This window comes from Triturus cristatus, chromosome 5_1 (assembly GCF_964204655.1).
Source record: "Triturus cristatus chromosome 5_1, aTriCri1.1, whole genome shotgun sequence".
Taxonomy (NCBI): domain Eukaryota; kingdom Metazoa; phylum Chordata; class Amphibia; order Caudata; family Salamandridae; genus Triturus; species Triturus cristatus.
The window spans coordinates 645,842,327-645,860,191 of NC_140587.1; the positions used below are offsets into that span (position 1 = coordinate 645,842,327).

At 44.5% G+C, this 17,865-nt stretch overlaps 2 protein-coding genes across 3 annotated transcripts in view; both read left to right on the top strand.

The window, feature by feature from the left end:
• LOC146831324 (uncharacterized) overlaps positions 1–8,329 on the top strand; it is a 38,810-nt gene extending 30,481 nt beyond the window's left edge. The window contains exon 3 of the mRNA XM_085603879.1: positions 7,788–8,329. Coding sequence (XP_085460005.1) covers positions 7,788–8,329 — 542 coding nt within the window. The remainder of the gene's footprint in view (positions 1–7,787) is intronic.
• Positions 1–17,865, top strand: part of PLAG1 (PLAG1 zinc finger) — a 421,454-nt gene that overhangs the window by 244,899 nt on the left and 158,690 nt on the right. The window lies entirely within an intron of this gene.

Sequence of the window (17,865 nt, forward strand, 5' to 3'; positions counted from 1 at the left end):
AAGGTAATTTTATCAAGGAATTGAATTAAGGAAACTGCAGAGAAGCCTTGTCTTCTGAAAATACCCCTTTCAGGAGAAATATTGCTTGTTGAGGAGCTGGAAGGTGTTATTCAAAAAGCCATCACGCGGAGAAAAAAAAACACTCAACTGTACAAATTGTAGTCTAGGTATCATAACGGAAACTGGACGCCCTATGAACGTTCAAGAAATTAAAGGCACACACCCTTTTCTAAAAAAAAATCTTGCTTTCACCAAGACAACGGAAGTCTGGGTCCAAAGGCTCTCAGGAAGCTAAGAATAATTCACTTTCCCGACTATGCTGATATTCAAAGTTCTACAGAAATACTTTGGAATCAACTTACGTTGTTTCAAAATACTTGATTGAGTACGATAAAAGACCAGTGGTTGCCTCAAATAATATATGTGGTTACTCCCCAGAATTTCAGAATCCTCTACCAAGCTGTTGATTTATTTGACTTCAATTCCAAAGAACTTCAAGGGACAAAATACATTATAAGAGAACATTTGAGAATTATCTTAAGAAAAAAATCAATTGAGAAAGTGCAAGAGAAAAAACAGGGACTGGGATTTATCTTTTAACCATCCATTTCAGGATGAACTCTCTACAACAAGTAATTCCGTTAGTATCTTTAGTGGATTTTCTAGCCTCAGTAGACCTGCAGGATGCTTATCTGCATGTAACAGTGAGGAAAGAGCATCAGAATTCTCTGCGGTTTGCAATCGAAGGAGTTCATTGGCAGTTTTGGTTGTTACCATTCATTCTGAAGCATTCTGCCAGAGACTTCATAAAGATCGTAGCCCACTAATCGAAATTCTACACAAACAGAACATTCAGATTCACCCCAGACAATTTATTTATAGTTTCTTCTGCTAATGTTGGGAAGAGACATAGGAACATTTACCTATTTGCTTTAAGTTACAATTTTATTTATTAGCGGCTTGCCTGTTTGTGGTCTCCGAGGCACAGCTTCCTAAGGAGCCACTGGTAGGAGCCACTGGTTCAATACATCCTTCAGAATTGAGAACAAGCTGCATTAAATTTCAAGACTATGAGTCCGGTAACAGCCTGCCCTGGGAATCATCTTCTTTGTTGGTTTGACTGTCAAAATCTAGAAAAGGCAGTGTCCATAGAATTCTTAAACCAAAGTGGTCATAACTACAGATTTCAGCAGGCAAGGTTGTGTTTGAAAACCGTTCAGGGGACGTTGGGGGTGTTTTATGGAAAGCACATATTATTCAAAATCAAGGGAGCTGGAGGCTGTTTGAAAAGCTCTTCAGTGTTTCTCAGAGGAGATTCGGGGCGGGGGGCATCAATAATTACACAGAGCATAACAATTCACACTTTTCAGGGGATCTGTGAGAGATTTGGTGTCCTTTCCATACACCTGTTTGCAGACCAAGTGAATGCACTGGATCCTCAATTGTTTTTCAAGTTTTTGGAACCCGCTGGCCTTGTGGGTGAATGCGTTGGCCGGCCAGTACCCCAGTTCTCAGCTATAAGCTTTCTTTTTGGTCCTTCTGATTCCTCTTCTGATTTCAAAGATTCAGAGAAAGGAGGCAGACCTGATTCTGGTTGTTCTTGTTCACCAAGGAGACTGTGGTGTTTACTTCTAAAGGAAAAGTCAATAGGTCAGGTGTGGTTCCTGTATCCTCCCTTTTTTTTTTTTTTTACCCTTAGCGTCTCTTCAAAGACTTAATTTGGAGGTGGGAAGAATGATGGAGAAGGCCTTAGAAAAGTGGGTCTTTCCTCGTCAGTCTCCAGTTGTGTGCAGGCATCCAGAAGGGGATCCATGCAGCAAGAATGCAATTACCTTTGGGCATCCTTTACAAAATTGTGTGTAAATAAGAATTTGTGTCCTAATATCTATCCTCCAGATTACATGCTTCCTTTTTACAGGATGGATTTGATAAGGCCTTGTCAATATCCACGTTGAGATTACAGTTGGTAGCCATCAAATCCATTTGTTCTCCGAGGATGTCTATCTGTTATTGAGGTATGGATCTTCAGGGTATTTAAGGGTTTTGAAATTTTGAGAAAAGATTAAAAATATATTTCCAGATTGGGATTTGCTGTTGGTCATCAAGTCTTTTCAAATATCTCCATTTGAACCATCCGAAGAGGTTACAGTCACACTTATGTCACTGAAAGTTGTTTTTCTGGTGGCAATAACTACTGCTAGAAGTGTGTGAAAGCTTAATACTTTGTTTAGTCCCCCACCCTTAATTTGAGATGTTTTGAGGTTATATAATTTTTTTAGATTGGATTCTAACTTTGTACCAAAGGTTAATTTTCTTCCTATGGGACTCAGAAACTAGTTCTGTTAGTTTTACCCCCCCCCCCCCTCCCAAATCTGAATTCAGAGCAAGTGGAATTCCTGAATTCCTACTTCAGGACAGTCATACTACCCCAGCAGCTTACAATTAAACCTATATTCCCTTTATATCAAAAGTCTTCCTTGTTGCATTGTTCTAAAATGTGGACGATGACAAGAGCTGTGAACTATCCGTGTACACAAAGCCACTGTATGGAGAAGCCGAGACATTTCGCACAAGGAGACATAAGATCAATTTCTCAAATGCCCGAAAGTTCTGGCTAGTGGCAATTATACTTTCTGGCTGCGGTCCCCTTACAGGTGCATCAATTACAATCATGCAAAAAAATCATTTTGCTAAGTGATTCATTATGATGAAGCCTGTCCAGATCCAATGCTCTGAGAGAGTGAGGCCAGTGAGTAGAGGAGCGAGCAATATGGTCTCACCAACTAACAAAGAATGTTGGCTTTCAATCAGTTGGATATGGACTCATCAGCTTAAAGCCAGCCATTCCTGAGTCATCGACTGGCCAGCCATTTAACAATTAAAATAATTCTATCTGTATGAATTTTGTATTGGCTGGATGGGTAGGAGGGTACCTGTAGTATGCCCCCTTTTCACTCACACACACACTTTTTCCTCCAATACTCATAGTTAAGACTGTGATGGTGCACTAGAGTCTGCTGAACAGACCCCAGTGCCTGTGCTCTCTCCCTAAAACTGTTATATTTGACTTGGTTACCTCAATTGACAAGTACTACCCCCCGCCCCCCTTTATAAGTCCCTAGTATATGGTACCTCTGGTACCCAGGGCATGGGTGGTAAAAGGGTCCCCAGGGCTTGCAGCACTGTTTGTGCCACCCTGAGGGACCCAAGTAAAGTACTGACAGCAGGCCTACCATTGCAGACTGCAGAAACAGTGTAAACTGCTCCATTTCGACTTTGCCCTCACTTAGTGTGGCAGAGTCAATGCACTGCTTTTAATATGTGTTAGTCATCCCCTAAGGAAGGCCTCCTAAGCCCAGGAGGCAGGGTGCTTTATATTAAAGGTATGGTCATGTAAGTGCAAGCTTATATGTCCATATAATGGCCTTTACCAATACAGTACACTGTAAGTGATAGGTGGCCCATAGGATAATATGGCTTGGCACCCAGGCAAACCCGAGATTGGCAGCTCCATATGGTACCACTTAAACCTGTCTAGTTTGGTATTAAATAATGGGCCCTCTAACCCTTGACACAAATCTTGTGTCGAGGGTGATGTAGCATGCACCTAGGTGGCTACCTTAGTGATTGCCCATCGTATTGCCCCAGCCTCTCTGGGATCTGGCTGGCAACCCGTCGCTTGCTGCTGCCAAGACAGGATTCTGACCTCATGCCAGATCACTCCCAGGCACAGGAACAAAGGCCTAAGTAGGAAGGTGGTCACACCTCCTCCCTCCCAGGAAGACTAATAAAGTTGCACATCAAGGTGGTGAGCTTCAAAGGCTACACCACCTCTGTTATGCATCTGGGCTTACTCCCAGAGGAGGAAACAGCCCTGCCCCGCCTTAGGCACATTGGCACCCGGGCAGGCGGGAAATTGGATAGTCAAGGAGGTGTACACCCCTAGAAGGCTAACCACACCTCCAGGGTGGGCAGCCCAGTCTCTAAACTGGAAGAAGGGTTCTGCAGTTTTTAGAAGTGGCATAATAGAGGGCTCTGGGTAGAAAAGGTGACCCTCGTACCCGGATGTGGTCATCTCCCGAGCAGACTAGCTGTAGGGGCTAGCAGCCCATTGGCTACTTGCTCCTACACCCCTAACTCCCCTAAATCTATGATTTAAGGGACTCCCCTGACACCAGAACTTCAGCTCTGAAACATCCTGCATCGTAGAGGACAAAGAAGAGACCCGTGTTAACGAAAACAAGGACTTTTGCAATGTCAAACCAAAAGAGAGATACTTTGTCCCTGAGGCAACTCACTTGTAACTGTTTCAACGAGAATCGCCACATGCCAAAGCTTGGTTCCCCCAAGCAGAGGAGTTCCTGAAAGAGCCTAAAGCACCCTCAGCCTTTCCTGGACTAGAGGCACTAATCCCCTGCAAACTGCAGGTAAAGCCAGGCCCTGGATCCAAAGAATAGCTGGCCATCGGGCCCTGTGAGGGACTGCCGAAATCCAAATGGTCTTATGCCTTGTGGGAAATGTAGCCCTGATGTCCATGAAGTTTCAGGCAGCTACTGGGTTCCCCTGGACCACCGGACGTCAAAGTATCCATCTGCTGTGCTTACCAATGTCAAGGCTTGTTGGTCACTAGTCTGGCAGCCGAGCCCTGCACTCTACGCTGCTCGTACGGGTAACTCCATCTGACCTTCGATCAACATCAGCAACCACCCCGTTATGCTTTTGCATCTTGTTCCCCACAGCATGATGTAAGCGGTAAAAGCAGCCCTCCAGCTGCTGCCATTTAACAGACTGTCGTGGCCTGGTCCAGGGACCCACACCACCTTTACCCTGCAAGGGTACAACACAACTCAATCTGCAAGTGACCGAATGTTGCTAGTGGTTTTCTCCATAGACCGCAATGTTAAATTTTCACTGTATTATTTTGCGCTGATTTTATATTGCTTCTAAAATCTATAACTCCAGTCATAGAGCACGGGCACAGTCCTTCGGTAGTAACCAGGCGTTTTATAAAACGTCTAACACACACACATATGCTAGCTATGACGTTCATTGTGATGTCTAATTTACGATAAAAATGTACTTTAATTATACTAATTGGTTTCGGATTTCTCTTAAGTTGTGCAAATTACTTATCGCCCATGTTGGTACTCTGAAATGCTTAAAACCTGTTCCTCAAGTAAAGCCTGACTGCTCTTTGCCACACTACTAGGACTGAGCTAAGGATTCATTAGGACCATCTTTGGGGTAGGTGACAGTATTGCATGGTGAAGCCTAGCCAGCATCACCACATAATACTCCACCTTCCTACAGTACCATAGTCACATTTTTAGAGAGATTAACTCTCGAGCTGAGAACTCAATCTGTTATCAAAGGACAGCCGACATGAGTGCTCTCCAAGCATTCTCATTTTCTACTTGTGCAAATAGATTTGCTTACAGAGATAGCCAATTAAATGTCTGCTGCTGACCTCAGGTGATTGTCGGGTTCTGAAGCTGTCTATATAAAAACCTGATTATGTCCCAGGAGATTGTTGGGATCTGATTGAGGGGAACGAGGTGGGCAAATCAGATTGGCTACTGCCATTTCGTGTTTGTCATGCCTCTATATTAAAGATTTGTTAGCCATATGCAGCCTCCTGTCATAATTTTAAGAAACCTGCTGACTTTAACAAGACTTTAAAGTTGATTGAGAAGGGATGCTGTTTTTAATAAAGATAATGAAAAGTGCTTCAAATTTGGGAGTTAGTTTTCCCATTAATGGTGTCAATTTGCAACCACAACCAATTCAATTGTTCTCAATTCACTGCAGTCGCTGAAAATCATGAACCACCCATCGGTCCACATACCGCTAAAATAGAGGAGGCAACATTTGAGTTACATCATGACCCATAAAACAACCTCCGTTTCAGTCCTGATCAGTCTGAAAAAAGGAAATAAAATGAAATAAAAAGAAAATTGGAACAGTGCAAACAAAAAGCGGTTGGAGTGTACTTGGAAAAATTCCAAAAGGAATAATTATTCCCTAGTTTTTAAATCTTCTAGGGACAGAAGTACAAAGCCATTTAGTGGTCACAAAGCCTGCCAGACACAAACACAGGCTGTGCGATTATTAATTGGCTTTTTCAAATGTACTGAAGCCGTTTTGTGATTCTGTGAGTGCTTTCCCATTCTCAAAATGCTTTTAGAAACTCATTAAAAAAAAAAATCGCAATTTGAAAGGGACATGTTTCGGGCATCCCTTCCAAATTGTGATTTGGAATGCAATTAATCATTGGTTTACTTCCACATTTTTGGCCACCAAAACAATGATAGGTTGTTGACTGTTCAAGGGAGGTGTAGCCCATTCAGAAAGGGTCCCACACGAATCCACCTTTGTGAATGTGAAAAACCAGGGGATCCCTGCAAAGTTGAAATATATATTTAGAAACAATTTATTGCACAAAAAGGGCTCCAAAACAAAAGTGTCAGGGCCCTCGTCAGGAGTCCACTGCCACATGCACCACACATTGCCCCTGACATGCTGCCAATGACAGTACATATAAAGAGACCTCTCATCTGACCTTTCCAATTTCACATTGGTAATTACTCAAAAAATGGACATCCCCCATAGACAAAATTTCATTGCAAAACCAGATTTTCTTTTTATTTATCAAAACATTTATATTTTTTTATATTAGATATATATCATTTTTATATATTTTCATAAAAACATTTACACATAGAAACAATTTCAAAAGAACATTTAAATTGAGAAACCAATGAAATGGCTCAGCTTCTTAGTTTTGAAAAACAATTTTGAAAAGCTCAGTTTTGAAAACCCCCCATAGATAACACCATCATCCTTTCATTCTCACCTATCATTCTACTCATACATACCATCAATCAAAGAAAAAAGTACAATAAAAACACATCCATAGTGGGATCCTACTAGTAAGTTTCTGTCCATTGTGTTTTACGGATCTAAATTGAGCATTCAAAGAGAATTCTTATTCAATGTATTGGCAATTAGTTCTTCCGTAGGACTCCCAGATGTGTGATCACTGGTCTACGCACATTTCGGAGAAAAGTATAAATTTGTTTCTCCTTCTTCAGGACCAAGAATATATATTTCTTTTACATCTGTGTAGCAACCTGGGGGTTCTCTGCAATAATACAATAATAAATCATATAAGATTGGGGAATGTCAGGCTATAATACTAGCTTGTATATTAATGCTCATAGATTAAAAAAGCCCTTAAAACAAAAGTTTTAAAGCATCATCTTATCACTTCTGACAGGCATGATCAAATATTTGAAAAGGAAAATTTGCAAGCCATATAATACCAAGAGTTAGAATGTCCGAGTGTGCTCTAAAGGAAAGTGCAACACAAAAATAGAACTTCTTAGTGATGTGCTCGGTGATGAGCAAAACAAATTAAAAATATCAAGTGAGTCTCCAAGATAAGAAAAAAGCAATAATCCAGTTAAAAAATATTTTTGAAGAAATGCCTACATATGTGATGTAGCATAGGATTATCTCTGGCTTGGCCAGAGTTCCTGGGGATAGACCTGATATGTTTATTCTAGAGTGTCTCAGGATTGTTTTACAACATAACTATTTTGAATTCAAGCAGAATGTCTACCACCAGATCAAGGGGACCAGCATGGGGGCATCTTATGCCCCAAGTGTAGCGAATATCTTTATGGGTGAGTTCGAGCGTAAACATATTTTTAATGAGGTGGCCCCCTTCTATGAAAATGTAGCCCACTGGCACTGATTCATAGACTATATATTTTTTATTTGGACAGGTTCTGAATTAGATCTTTTGGTCTTCATATCATGGCTTAATCTGAGTGACAACAACCTAAAGTTCACCTGCAAGTATTCGGCAGATAAAGTGGTATTTCTGAACATATGGATCATGGGCAGACAGGGACAGCTAGAAGTTAGTCTGTTTAGAAAACCCACAGCTAAAAATACCATCTTGGAACACAGTAGCTACCACCCGTCATGCCAAAAAGATTCAATCCCCTTTGGGGAATTCCTAAGAATTAGGAGAAACTGCACCAACATCGCAGATTTTATGACACACGCCAAAGAACTTCAAGAACGTCTCCTACTTAGAGGTTACCCCAGGAGACTAGTACGTCAGTCGTTAAAGTGGGCTAAATATTATAATAGAGATGCCCTTATCAGTAACAACCCCAGAGAAACCTCAGATAAATTGGTCTGTGTGGTGGATCATTCCAGTATCAACTATAAGATCAAGCAGATATTGGATAAAAATTGGAAAATTCTGACCATCAATGAAGAGGCAAGAACCGACAGTAGCATAAAGAAGAAATCCTAATCTAAAAGATAAACTAGTGCACATCAGGTTTATATCCCCGGATAAGACCAGACAAACTACCATGGATGGACTACCACTACTTTTAGGCAATTACAGATGTGGCAATTGCCATGCCTGTGATTCAGCGATTGTCACTCAGACTTGGACATATGGAGAAAAATCAGGCAAACTATGGCAGATGGCAAATTGTAGAAGCTCCAATGTTATCTATTTGATCCTATGTCCCTGTGGATTTGGATATATAGGCGAAACTTATAGAGAATTTCGGACGAGATTCTCAGAACATAAATCTGCCATAAGTACTGGTAAACAACAGGCACCATTAGTGAGCAACTACCTATATCACCAACATATGGAAACAGAAATGAAATGGCTGATCTTAGAGAAGGACCCAGTGAAAACGTGCAAACAATGGGAAACGTATTGGATTTTCAGTCTTGATACAGTACACAAAGGTCTGAATGAAGAAATTATTTGGCTAGTTACAGGGTAATTTGTGTGCAACTTCTTTAGTGCAAGCAGTAATATGTGCTACAGTTTTATTGTTATCTGCATAAACAACACATTTTGAATAAAACCTTTTTGCAGTACATTAGCCATTACCTACCAATAAGGGCCATATCTTCTTCTCAACATCGTATTTCATGTGACATGGATAGCCCACAATATTAGACATTATGTAAAGCCACCAAGCTGATCAGTTGGATAATTCGGTGCTCGCAAGCAATATTTCCTTTACTTAGGCGGTTGTATCTATATGTTCAGAAAAAATTCTTTTTGACATAATCTATCAAATTTTAGGCATTATAGACACTTATTACAGTGTTATACATCGTTTGGTGCTAACATCACAATCCTAGAAAAACTCAGTCTTAAAACTGCTGGAGGGTATTAATACGGGTTTTCTAACATAATGTTACAGTGTGCCTAACTCTTTATTGTTATAATCGTATTGGACTATGTCACACCTATTAAAAAATCGGGTGTGCGGATTGTATTTTATCGCTCCAAAATGGCGACTATATTGGTAATCCCTTTAAGGAAGCCTGTGCACCAACACACGTAATATTGTGAGTGTTACTGAGATGCACGCGATAATACGTCATAAAAGCAGACGCGGAAGAGTCCGCGTCTTTTTGAACTAGTTTGATTTAGATGGGCTTACCTTCGTATTACATCGGGTAAGGAAATCTTTAGCTGTAGCATACGCTGATTTTTCATTTTTTGAAAGGATACTGTCTCTGTTTAACCAGCTTAAGTGTTAGTAAGCTTTATTACTAGTGAAGTCAAGCGTGCATATATGCACCTGGTCAATATAATAGTGAGTTAACGGGATGTTTTAAGCATTGAAATCATAGTGGCTGTAAGCGGTAGGGATCACGTGGGGAGTGCGAGTGCATTTCATCGTATTAGTGCTGCCCTATGCGTATCACGTAGCATAGGTTTTGATCTAATACCATTGTTAGACCATGGAATAAGTTAGTATAGAGTCTACTACGAATCTGTGTTATAAAGTGAATATCCCCATTTTTAAATGTATAGTTGAAGCACTTCATCGTCTATGATACATTTCAAGATAGCATTTAAGTACTTACTATGTGCCATAAAAAACAATAAAGAGATGGCCTCTGGAGAATTATTTTGTCCGAAGTGTTTGGACTTAGGGAAAGTCCTTATTCTTTTTTGTACCAGATAGATCTCACTTGTTCTAATAAGAAATGCATTTATCCTCATCTTGATGCAGACTACTTGCCTTAATTAAATTGCGCGGAACCCCACTAATATCGAATCATATCATTTGTTGATATGTCTAAACTCTACTAGTATGTTGTCTTTGTCGCTATCTGTACCAGCTAGTTTGAACGTTCTCTAATAGGGCTTTCTCATTACAGAATGAAACCTTGTGAACTGATAACTAAATAAATAGGATCCTTTAAAGGAGAAGATAAGTCTTACACATATAATTTTTGTGAAACTATCTGTTCCACCCACACATAGGTAAGACGCTTGTAGGAACTTTGATCAATATCTATACTGTATTCCTATACATCAGATCCCTATGAAAAGCACTTCTAAAAATATACTGTTGGGACCTTATGTTACAGATGGAACTATAATACCCTTGCAGACATGGAGGACAAATAATAACTTAAAAAACGTAAAAGGCTGGATTTAAACCATCGGAGGCACATCGCTCCCTCATAAGACAAATCAAATAGAGGGTAAGATATAATTACTTTGTCCTATAGACTAGTATTATCAAAGAAGAGGATTATGTATAGGAAACTAAGCCTTATTTCTGTCTTTGACAATAGAAATACTTTTTGACAGAAACTCTGCTGGATCACATCTTTCCAGAAAACGGAATACTTATTTCTCGAGCCAGAGATAATCCTACGCTACATCACATATGTAGGCATTTCTTCAAAAATATTTTTTAACTGGATTATTGCTTTTTTCTTATCTTGGGGACTCATTTGATATTTTTAATTTGTTTTGCTCATCACCGAGCACATCACTAAGAAGTTCTATTTTTGTGTTGCACTGTCCTTTAGCGTTACAACAAACAATTGATGGACGGAATGCTGACAATGCAGACATTCTCCCCCAGTCAAGAGATCTGGGTTAAATCCATCGTTCTTTTGCCCACTACACCACCCCAGTTTAGACATGGTCATATGCAAATCAGTCTTGACCCTGTGCCTCATGGGAACAGTCCAGCCCGAACTGCCAAGCCATGTCTTCCCTGGACCGGAATCAAGCATCCTAGGACCGGTTTCTGGCTATCAGCCGTCATCAGCCAGGATAGCTTGACTCCAGTGGCGTAGTGAGCACGGGTACCACGTCTGGGAATACCCATCCCACTTAGGGCGAAAAGCGTTACAACAAACAATTGATGGACGGAATGCTGACAATGCAGACATTCTCCCCCAGTCAAGAGATCTGGGTTAAATCCATCGTTCTTTTGCCCACTACACCACCCCAGTTTAGACATGGTCATATGCAAATCAGTCTTGACCCTGTGCCTCATGGGAACAGTCCAGCCCGAACTGCCAAGCCATGTCTTCCCTGGACCGGAATCAAGCATCCTAGGACCGGTTTCTGGCTATCAGCCGTCATCAGCCAGGATAGCTTGACTCCAGTGGCGTAGTGAGCACGGGTACCACGTCTGGGAATACCCATCCCACTTAGGGCGAAAAGCGTTACAACAAACAATTGATGGACGGAATGCTGACAATGCAGACATTCTCCCCCAGTCAAGAGATCTGGGTTAAATCCATCGTTCTTTTGCCCACTACACCACCCCAGTTTAGACATGGTCATATGCAAATCAGTCTTGACCCTGTGCCTCATGGGAACAGTCCAGCCCGAACTGCCAAGCCATGTCTTCCCTGGACCGGAATCAAGCATCCTAGGACCGGTTTCTGGCTATCAGCCGTCATCAGCCAGGATAGCTTGACTCCAGTGGCGTAGTGAGCACGGGTACCACGTCTGGGAATACCCATCCCACTTAGGGCGAAAAGCGTTACAACAAACAATTGATGGACGGAATGCTGACAATGCAGACATTCTCCCCCAGTCAAGAGATCTGGGTTAAATCCATCGTTCTTTTGCCCACTACACCACCCCAGTTTAGACATGGTCATATGCAAATCAGTCTTGACCCTGTGCCTCATGGGAACAGTCCAGCCCGAACTGCCAAGCCATGTCTTCCCTGGACCGGAATCAAGCATCCTAGGACCGGTTTCTGGCTATCAGCCGTCATCAGCCAGGATAGCTTGACTCCAGTGGCGTAGTGAGCACGGGTACCACGTCTGGGAATACCCATCCCACTTAGGGCGAAAAGCGTTACAACAAACAATTGATGGACGGAATGCTGACAATGCAGACATTCTCCCCCAGTCAAGAGATCTGGGTTAAATCCATCGTTCTTTTGCCCACTACACCACCCCAGTTTAGACATGGTCATATGCAAATCAGTCTTGACCCTGTGCCTCATGGGAACAGTCCAGCCCGAACTGCCAAGCCATGTCTTCCCTGGACCGGAATCAAGCATCCTAGGACCGGTTTCTGGCTATCAGCCGTCATCAGCCAGGACAGGGTCAAGACTGATTTGCATATGGCTGGGTTCAAACTGGAATGGCATGGTGAGCAAAAAAACGATGGATTTAGGCCCAGATCTCTGTACTGGGGTGAATGTATGACATTGTTCTGCATTCTGTCCATCAATTGTTGTTTTTGCATTTGTCACCCCGAGTGGGAAGGGTATGCTCAGACGTGAGTCCCTTGCTCTCCATGCCACTGGAATCAAGCTATCCTGGCTGACGAGGGCTGAAAGCCCGAAACCGGTCCTAGGATGCTTTTTTCCAGTCCAGGGAGGACCTGGCTTGGCAGTTCGGGCTGGACTGTTCCCATGGGGCACAGGGTCAAGACTGATTTGCATATGGCTGGGTTCAAACTGGAATGGCATGGTGAGCAAAAAAACGATGGATTTAGGCCCAGATCTCTGTACTGGGGTGAATGTATGACATTGTTCTGCATTCTGTCCATCAATTGTTGTTTTTGCATTTGTCACCCCGAGTGGGAAGGGTATGCTCAGACGTGAGTCCCTTGCTCTCCATGCCACTGGAATCAAGCTATCCTGGCTGACGAGGGCTGAAAGCCCGAAACCGGTCCTAGGATGCTTTTTTCCAGTCCAGGGAGGACCTGGCTTGGCAGTTCGGGCTGGACTGTTCCCATGGGGCACAGGGTCAAGACTGATTTGCATATGGCTGGGTTCAAACTGGAATGGCATGGTGAGCAAAAAAACGATGGATTTAGGCCCAGATCTCTGTACTGGGGTGAATGTATGACATTGTTCTGCATTCTGTCCATCAATTGTTGTTTTTGCATTTGTCACCCCGAGTGGGAAGGGTATGCTCACACGTGAGTCCCTTGCTCTCCATGCCACTGGAATCAAGCTATCCTGGCTGACGAGGGCTGAAAGCCCGAAACCGGTCCTAGGATGCTTTTTTCCAGTCCAGGGAGGACCTGGCTTGGCAGTTCGGGCTGGACTGTTCCCATGGGGCACAGGGTCAAGACTGATTTGCATATGGCTGGGTTCAAACTGGAATGGCATGGTGAGCAAAAAAACGATGGATTTAGGCCCAGATCTCTGTACTGGGGTGAATGTATGACATTGTTCTGCATTCTGTCCATCAATTGTTGTTTTTGCATTTGTCACCCCGAGTGGGAAGGGTATGCTCACACGTGAGTCCCTTGCTCTCCATGCCACTGGAATCAAGCTATCCTGGCTGACGAGGGCTGAAAGCCCGAAACCGGTCCTAGGATGCTTTTTTCCAGTCCAGGGAGGACCTGGCTTGGCAGTTCGGGCTGGACTGTTCCCATGGGGCACAGGGTCAAGACTGATTTGCATATGGCTGGGTTCAAACTGGAATGGCATGGTGAGCAAAAAAACGATGGATTTAGGCCCAGATCTCTGTACTGGGGTGAATGTATGACATTGTTCTGCATTCTGTCCATCAATTGTTGTTTTTGCATTTGTCACCCCGAGTGGGAAGGGTATGCTCAGACGTGAGTCCCTTGCTCTCCATGCCACTGGAATCAAGCTATCCTGGCTGACGAGGGCTGAAAGCCCGAAACCGGTCCTAGGATGCTTTTTTCCAGTCCAGGGAGGACCTGGCTTGGCAGTTCGGGCTGGACTGTTCCCATGGGGCACAGGGTCAAGACTGATTTGCATATGGCTGGGTTCAAACTGGAATGGCATGGTGAGCAAAAAAACGATGGATTTAGGCCCAGATCTCTGTACTGGGGTGAATGTATGACATTGTTCTGCATTCTGTCCATCAATTGTTGTTTTTGCATTTGTCACCCCGAGTGGGAAGGGTATGCTCAGACGTGAGTCCCTTGCTCTCCATGCCACTGGAATCAAGCTATCCTGGCTGACGAGGGCTGAAAGCCCGAAACCGGTCCTAGGATGCTTTTTTCCAGTCCAGGGAGGACCTGGCTTGGCAGTTCGGGCTGGACTGTTCCCATGGGGCACAGGGTCAAGACTGATTTGCATATGGCTGGGTTCAAACTGGAATGGCATGGTGAGCAAAAAAACGATGGATTTAGGCCCAGATCTCTGTACTGGGGTGAATGTATGACATTGTTCTGCATTCTGTCCATCAATTGTTGTTTTTGCATTTGTCACCCCGAGTGGGAAGGGTATGCTCAGACGTGAGTCCCTTGCTCTCCATGCCACTGGAATCAAGCTATCCTGGCTGACGAGGGCTGAAAGCCCGAAACCGGTCCTAGGATGCTTTTTTCCAGTCCAGGGAGGACCTGGCTTGGCAGTTCGGGCTGGACTGTTCCCATGGGGCACAGGGTCAAGACTGATTTGCATATGGCTGGGTTCAAACTGGAATGGCATGGTGAGCAAAAAAACGATGGATTTAGGCCCAGATCTCTGTACTGGGGTGAATGTATGACATTGTTCTGCATTCTGTCCATCAATTGTTGTTTTTGCATTTGTCACCCCGAGTGGGAAGGGTATGCTCAGACGTGAGTCCCTTGCTCTCCATGCCACTGGAATCAAGCTATCCTGGCTGACGAGGGCTGAAAGCCCGAAACCGGTCCTAGGATGCTTTTTTCCAGTCCAGGGAGGACCTGGCTTGGCAGTTCGGGCTGGACTGTTCCCATGGGGCACAGGGTCAAGACTGATTTGCATATGGCTGGGTTCAAACTGGAATGGCATGGTGAGCAAAAAAACGATGGATTTAGGCCCAGATCTCTGTACTGGGGTGAATGTATGACATTGTTCTGCATTCTGTCCATCAATTGTTGTTTTTGCATTTGTCACCCCGAGTGGGAAGGGTATGCTCAGACGTGAGTCCCTTGCTCTCCATGCCACTGGAATCAAGCTATCCTGGCTGACGAGGGCTGAAAGCCCGAAACCGGTCCTAGGATGCTTTTTTCCAGTCCAGGGAGGACCTGGCTTGGCAGTTCGGGCTGGACTGTTCCCATGGGGCACAGGGTCAAGACTGATTTGCATATGGCTGGGTTCAAACTGGAATGGCATGGTGAGCAAAAAAACGATGGATTTAGGCCCAGATCTCTGTACTGGGGTGAATGTATGACATTGTTCTGCATTCTGTCCATCAATTGTTGTTTTTGCATTTGTCACCCCGAGTGGGAAGGGTATGCTCAGACGTGAGTCCCTTGCTCTCCATGCCACTGGAATCAAGCTATCCTGGCTGACGAGGGCTGAAAGCCCGAAACCGGTCCTAGGATACTTTTTTCCAGTCCAGGGAGGACCTGGCTTGGCAGTTCGGGCTGGACTGTTCCCATGGGGCACAGGGTCAAGACTGATTTGCATATGGCTGGGTTCAAACTGGAATGGCATGGTGAGCAAAAAAACGATGGATTTAGGCCCAGATCTCTGTACTGGGGTGAATGTATGACATTGTTCTGCATTCTGTCCATCAATTGTTGTTTTTGCATTTGTCACCCCGAGTGGGAAGGGTATGCTCAGACGTGAGTCCCTTGCTCTCCATGCCACTGGAATCAAGCTATCCTGGCTGACGAGGGCTGAAAGCCCGAAACCGGTCCTAGGATGCTTTTTTCCAGTCCAGGGAGGACCTGGCTTGGCAGTTCGGGCTGGACTGTTCCCATGGGGCACAGGGTCAAGACTGATTTGCATATGGCTGGGTTCAAACTGGAATGGCATGGTGAGCAAAAAAACGATGGATTTAGGCCCAGATCTCTGTACTGGGGTGAATGTATGACATTGTTCTGCATTCTGTCCATCAATTGTTGTTTTTGCATTTGTCACCCCGAGTGGGAAGGGTATGCTCAGACGTGAGTCCCTTGCTCTCCATGCCACTGGAATCAAGCTATCCTGGCTGACGAGGGCTGAAAGCCCGAAACCGGTCCTAGGATGCTTTTTTCCAGTCCAGGGAGGACCTGGCTTGGCAGTTCGGGCTGGACTGTTCCCATGGGGCACAGGGTCAAGACTGATTTGCATATGGCTGGGTTCAAACTGGAATGGCATGGTGAGCAAAAAAACGATGGATTTAGGCCCAGATCTCTGTACTGGGGTGAATGTATGACATTGTTCTGCATTCTGTCCATCAATTGTTGTTTTTGCATTTGTCACCCCGAGTGGGAAGGGTATGCTCAGACGTGAGTCCCTTGCTCTCCATGCCACTGGAATCAAGCTATCCTGGCTGACGAGGGCTGAAAGCCCGAAACCGGTCCTAGGATGCTTTTTTCCAGTCCAGGGAGGACCTGGCTTGGCAGTTCGGGCTGGACTGTTCCCATGGGGCACAGGGTCAAGACTGATTTGCATATGGCTGGGTTCAAACTGGAATGGCATGGTGAGCAAAAAAACGATGGATTTAGGCCCAGATCTCTGTACTGGGGTGAATGTATGACATTGTTCTGCATTCTGTCCATCAATTGTTGTTTTTGCATTTGTCACCCCGAGTGGGAAGGGTATGCTCAGACGTGAGTCCCTTGCTCTCCATGCCACTGGAATCAAGCTATCCTGGCTGACGAGGGCTGAAAGCCCGAAACCGGTCCTAGGATGCTTTTTTCCAGTCCAGGGAGGACCTGGCTTGGCAGTTCGGGCTGGACTGTTCCCATGGGGCACAGGGTCAAGACTGATTTGCATATGGCTGGGTTCAAACTGGAATGGCATGGTGAGCAAAAAAACGATGGATTTAGGCCCAGATCTCTGTACTGGGGTGAATGTATGACATTGTTCTGCATTCTGTCCATCAATTGTTGTTTTTGCATTTGTCACCCCGAGTGGGAAGGGTATGCTCAGACGTGAGTCCCTTGCTCTCCATGCCACTGGAATCAAGCTATCCTGGCTGACGAGGGCTGAAAGCCCGAAACCGGTCCTAGGATGCTTTTTTCCAGTCCAGGGAGGACCTGGCTTGGCAGTTCGGGCTGGACTGTTCCCATGGGGCACAGGGTCAAGACTGATTTGCATATGGCTGGGTTCAAACTGGAATGGCATGGTGAGCAAAAAAACGATGGATTTAGGCCCAGATCTCTGTACTGGGGTGAATGTATGACATTGTTCTGCATTCTGTCCATCAATTGTTGTTTTTGCATTTGTCACCCCGAGTGGGAAGGGTATGCTCAGACGTGAGTCCCTTGCTCTCCATGCCACTGGAATCAAGCTATCCTGGCTGACGAGGGCTGAAAGCCCGAAACCGGTCCTAGGATGCTTTTTTCCAGTCCAGGGAGGACCTGGCTTGGCAGTTCGGGCTGGACTGTTCCCATGGGGCACAGGGTCAAGACTGATTTGCATATGGCTGGGTTCAAACTGGAATGGCATGGTGAGCAAAAAAACGATGGATTTAGGCCCAGATCTCTGTACTGGGGTGAATGTATGACATTGTTCTGCATTCTGTCCATCAATTGTTGTTTTTGCATTTGTCACCCCGAGTGGGAAGGGTATGCTCAGACGTGAGTCCCTTGCTCTCCATGCCACTGGAATCAAGCTATCCTGGCTGACGAGGGCTGAAAGCCCGAAACCGGTC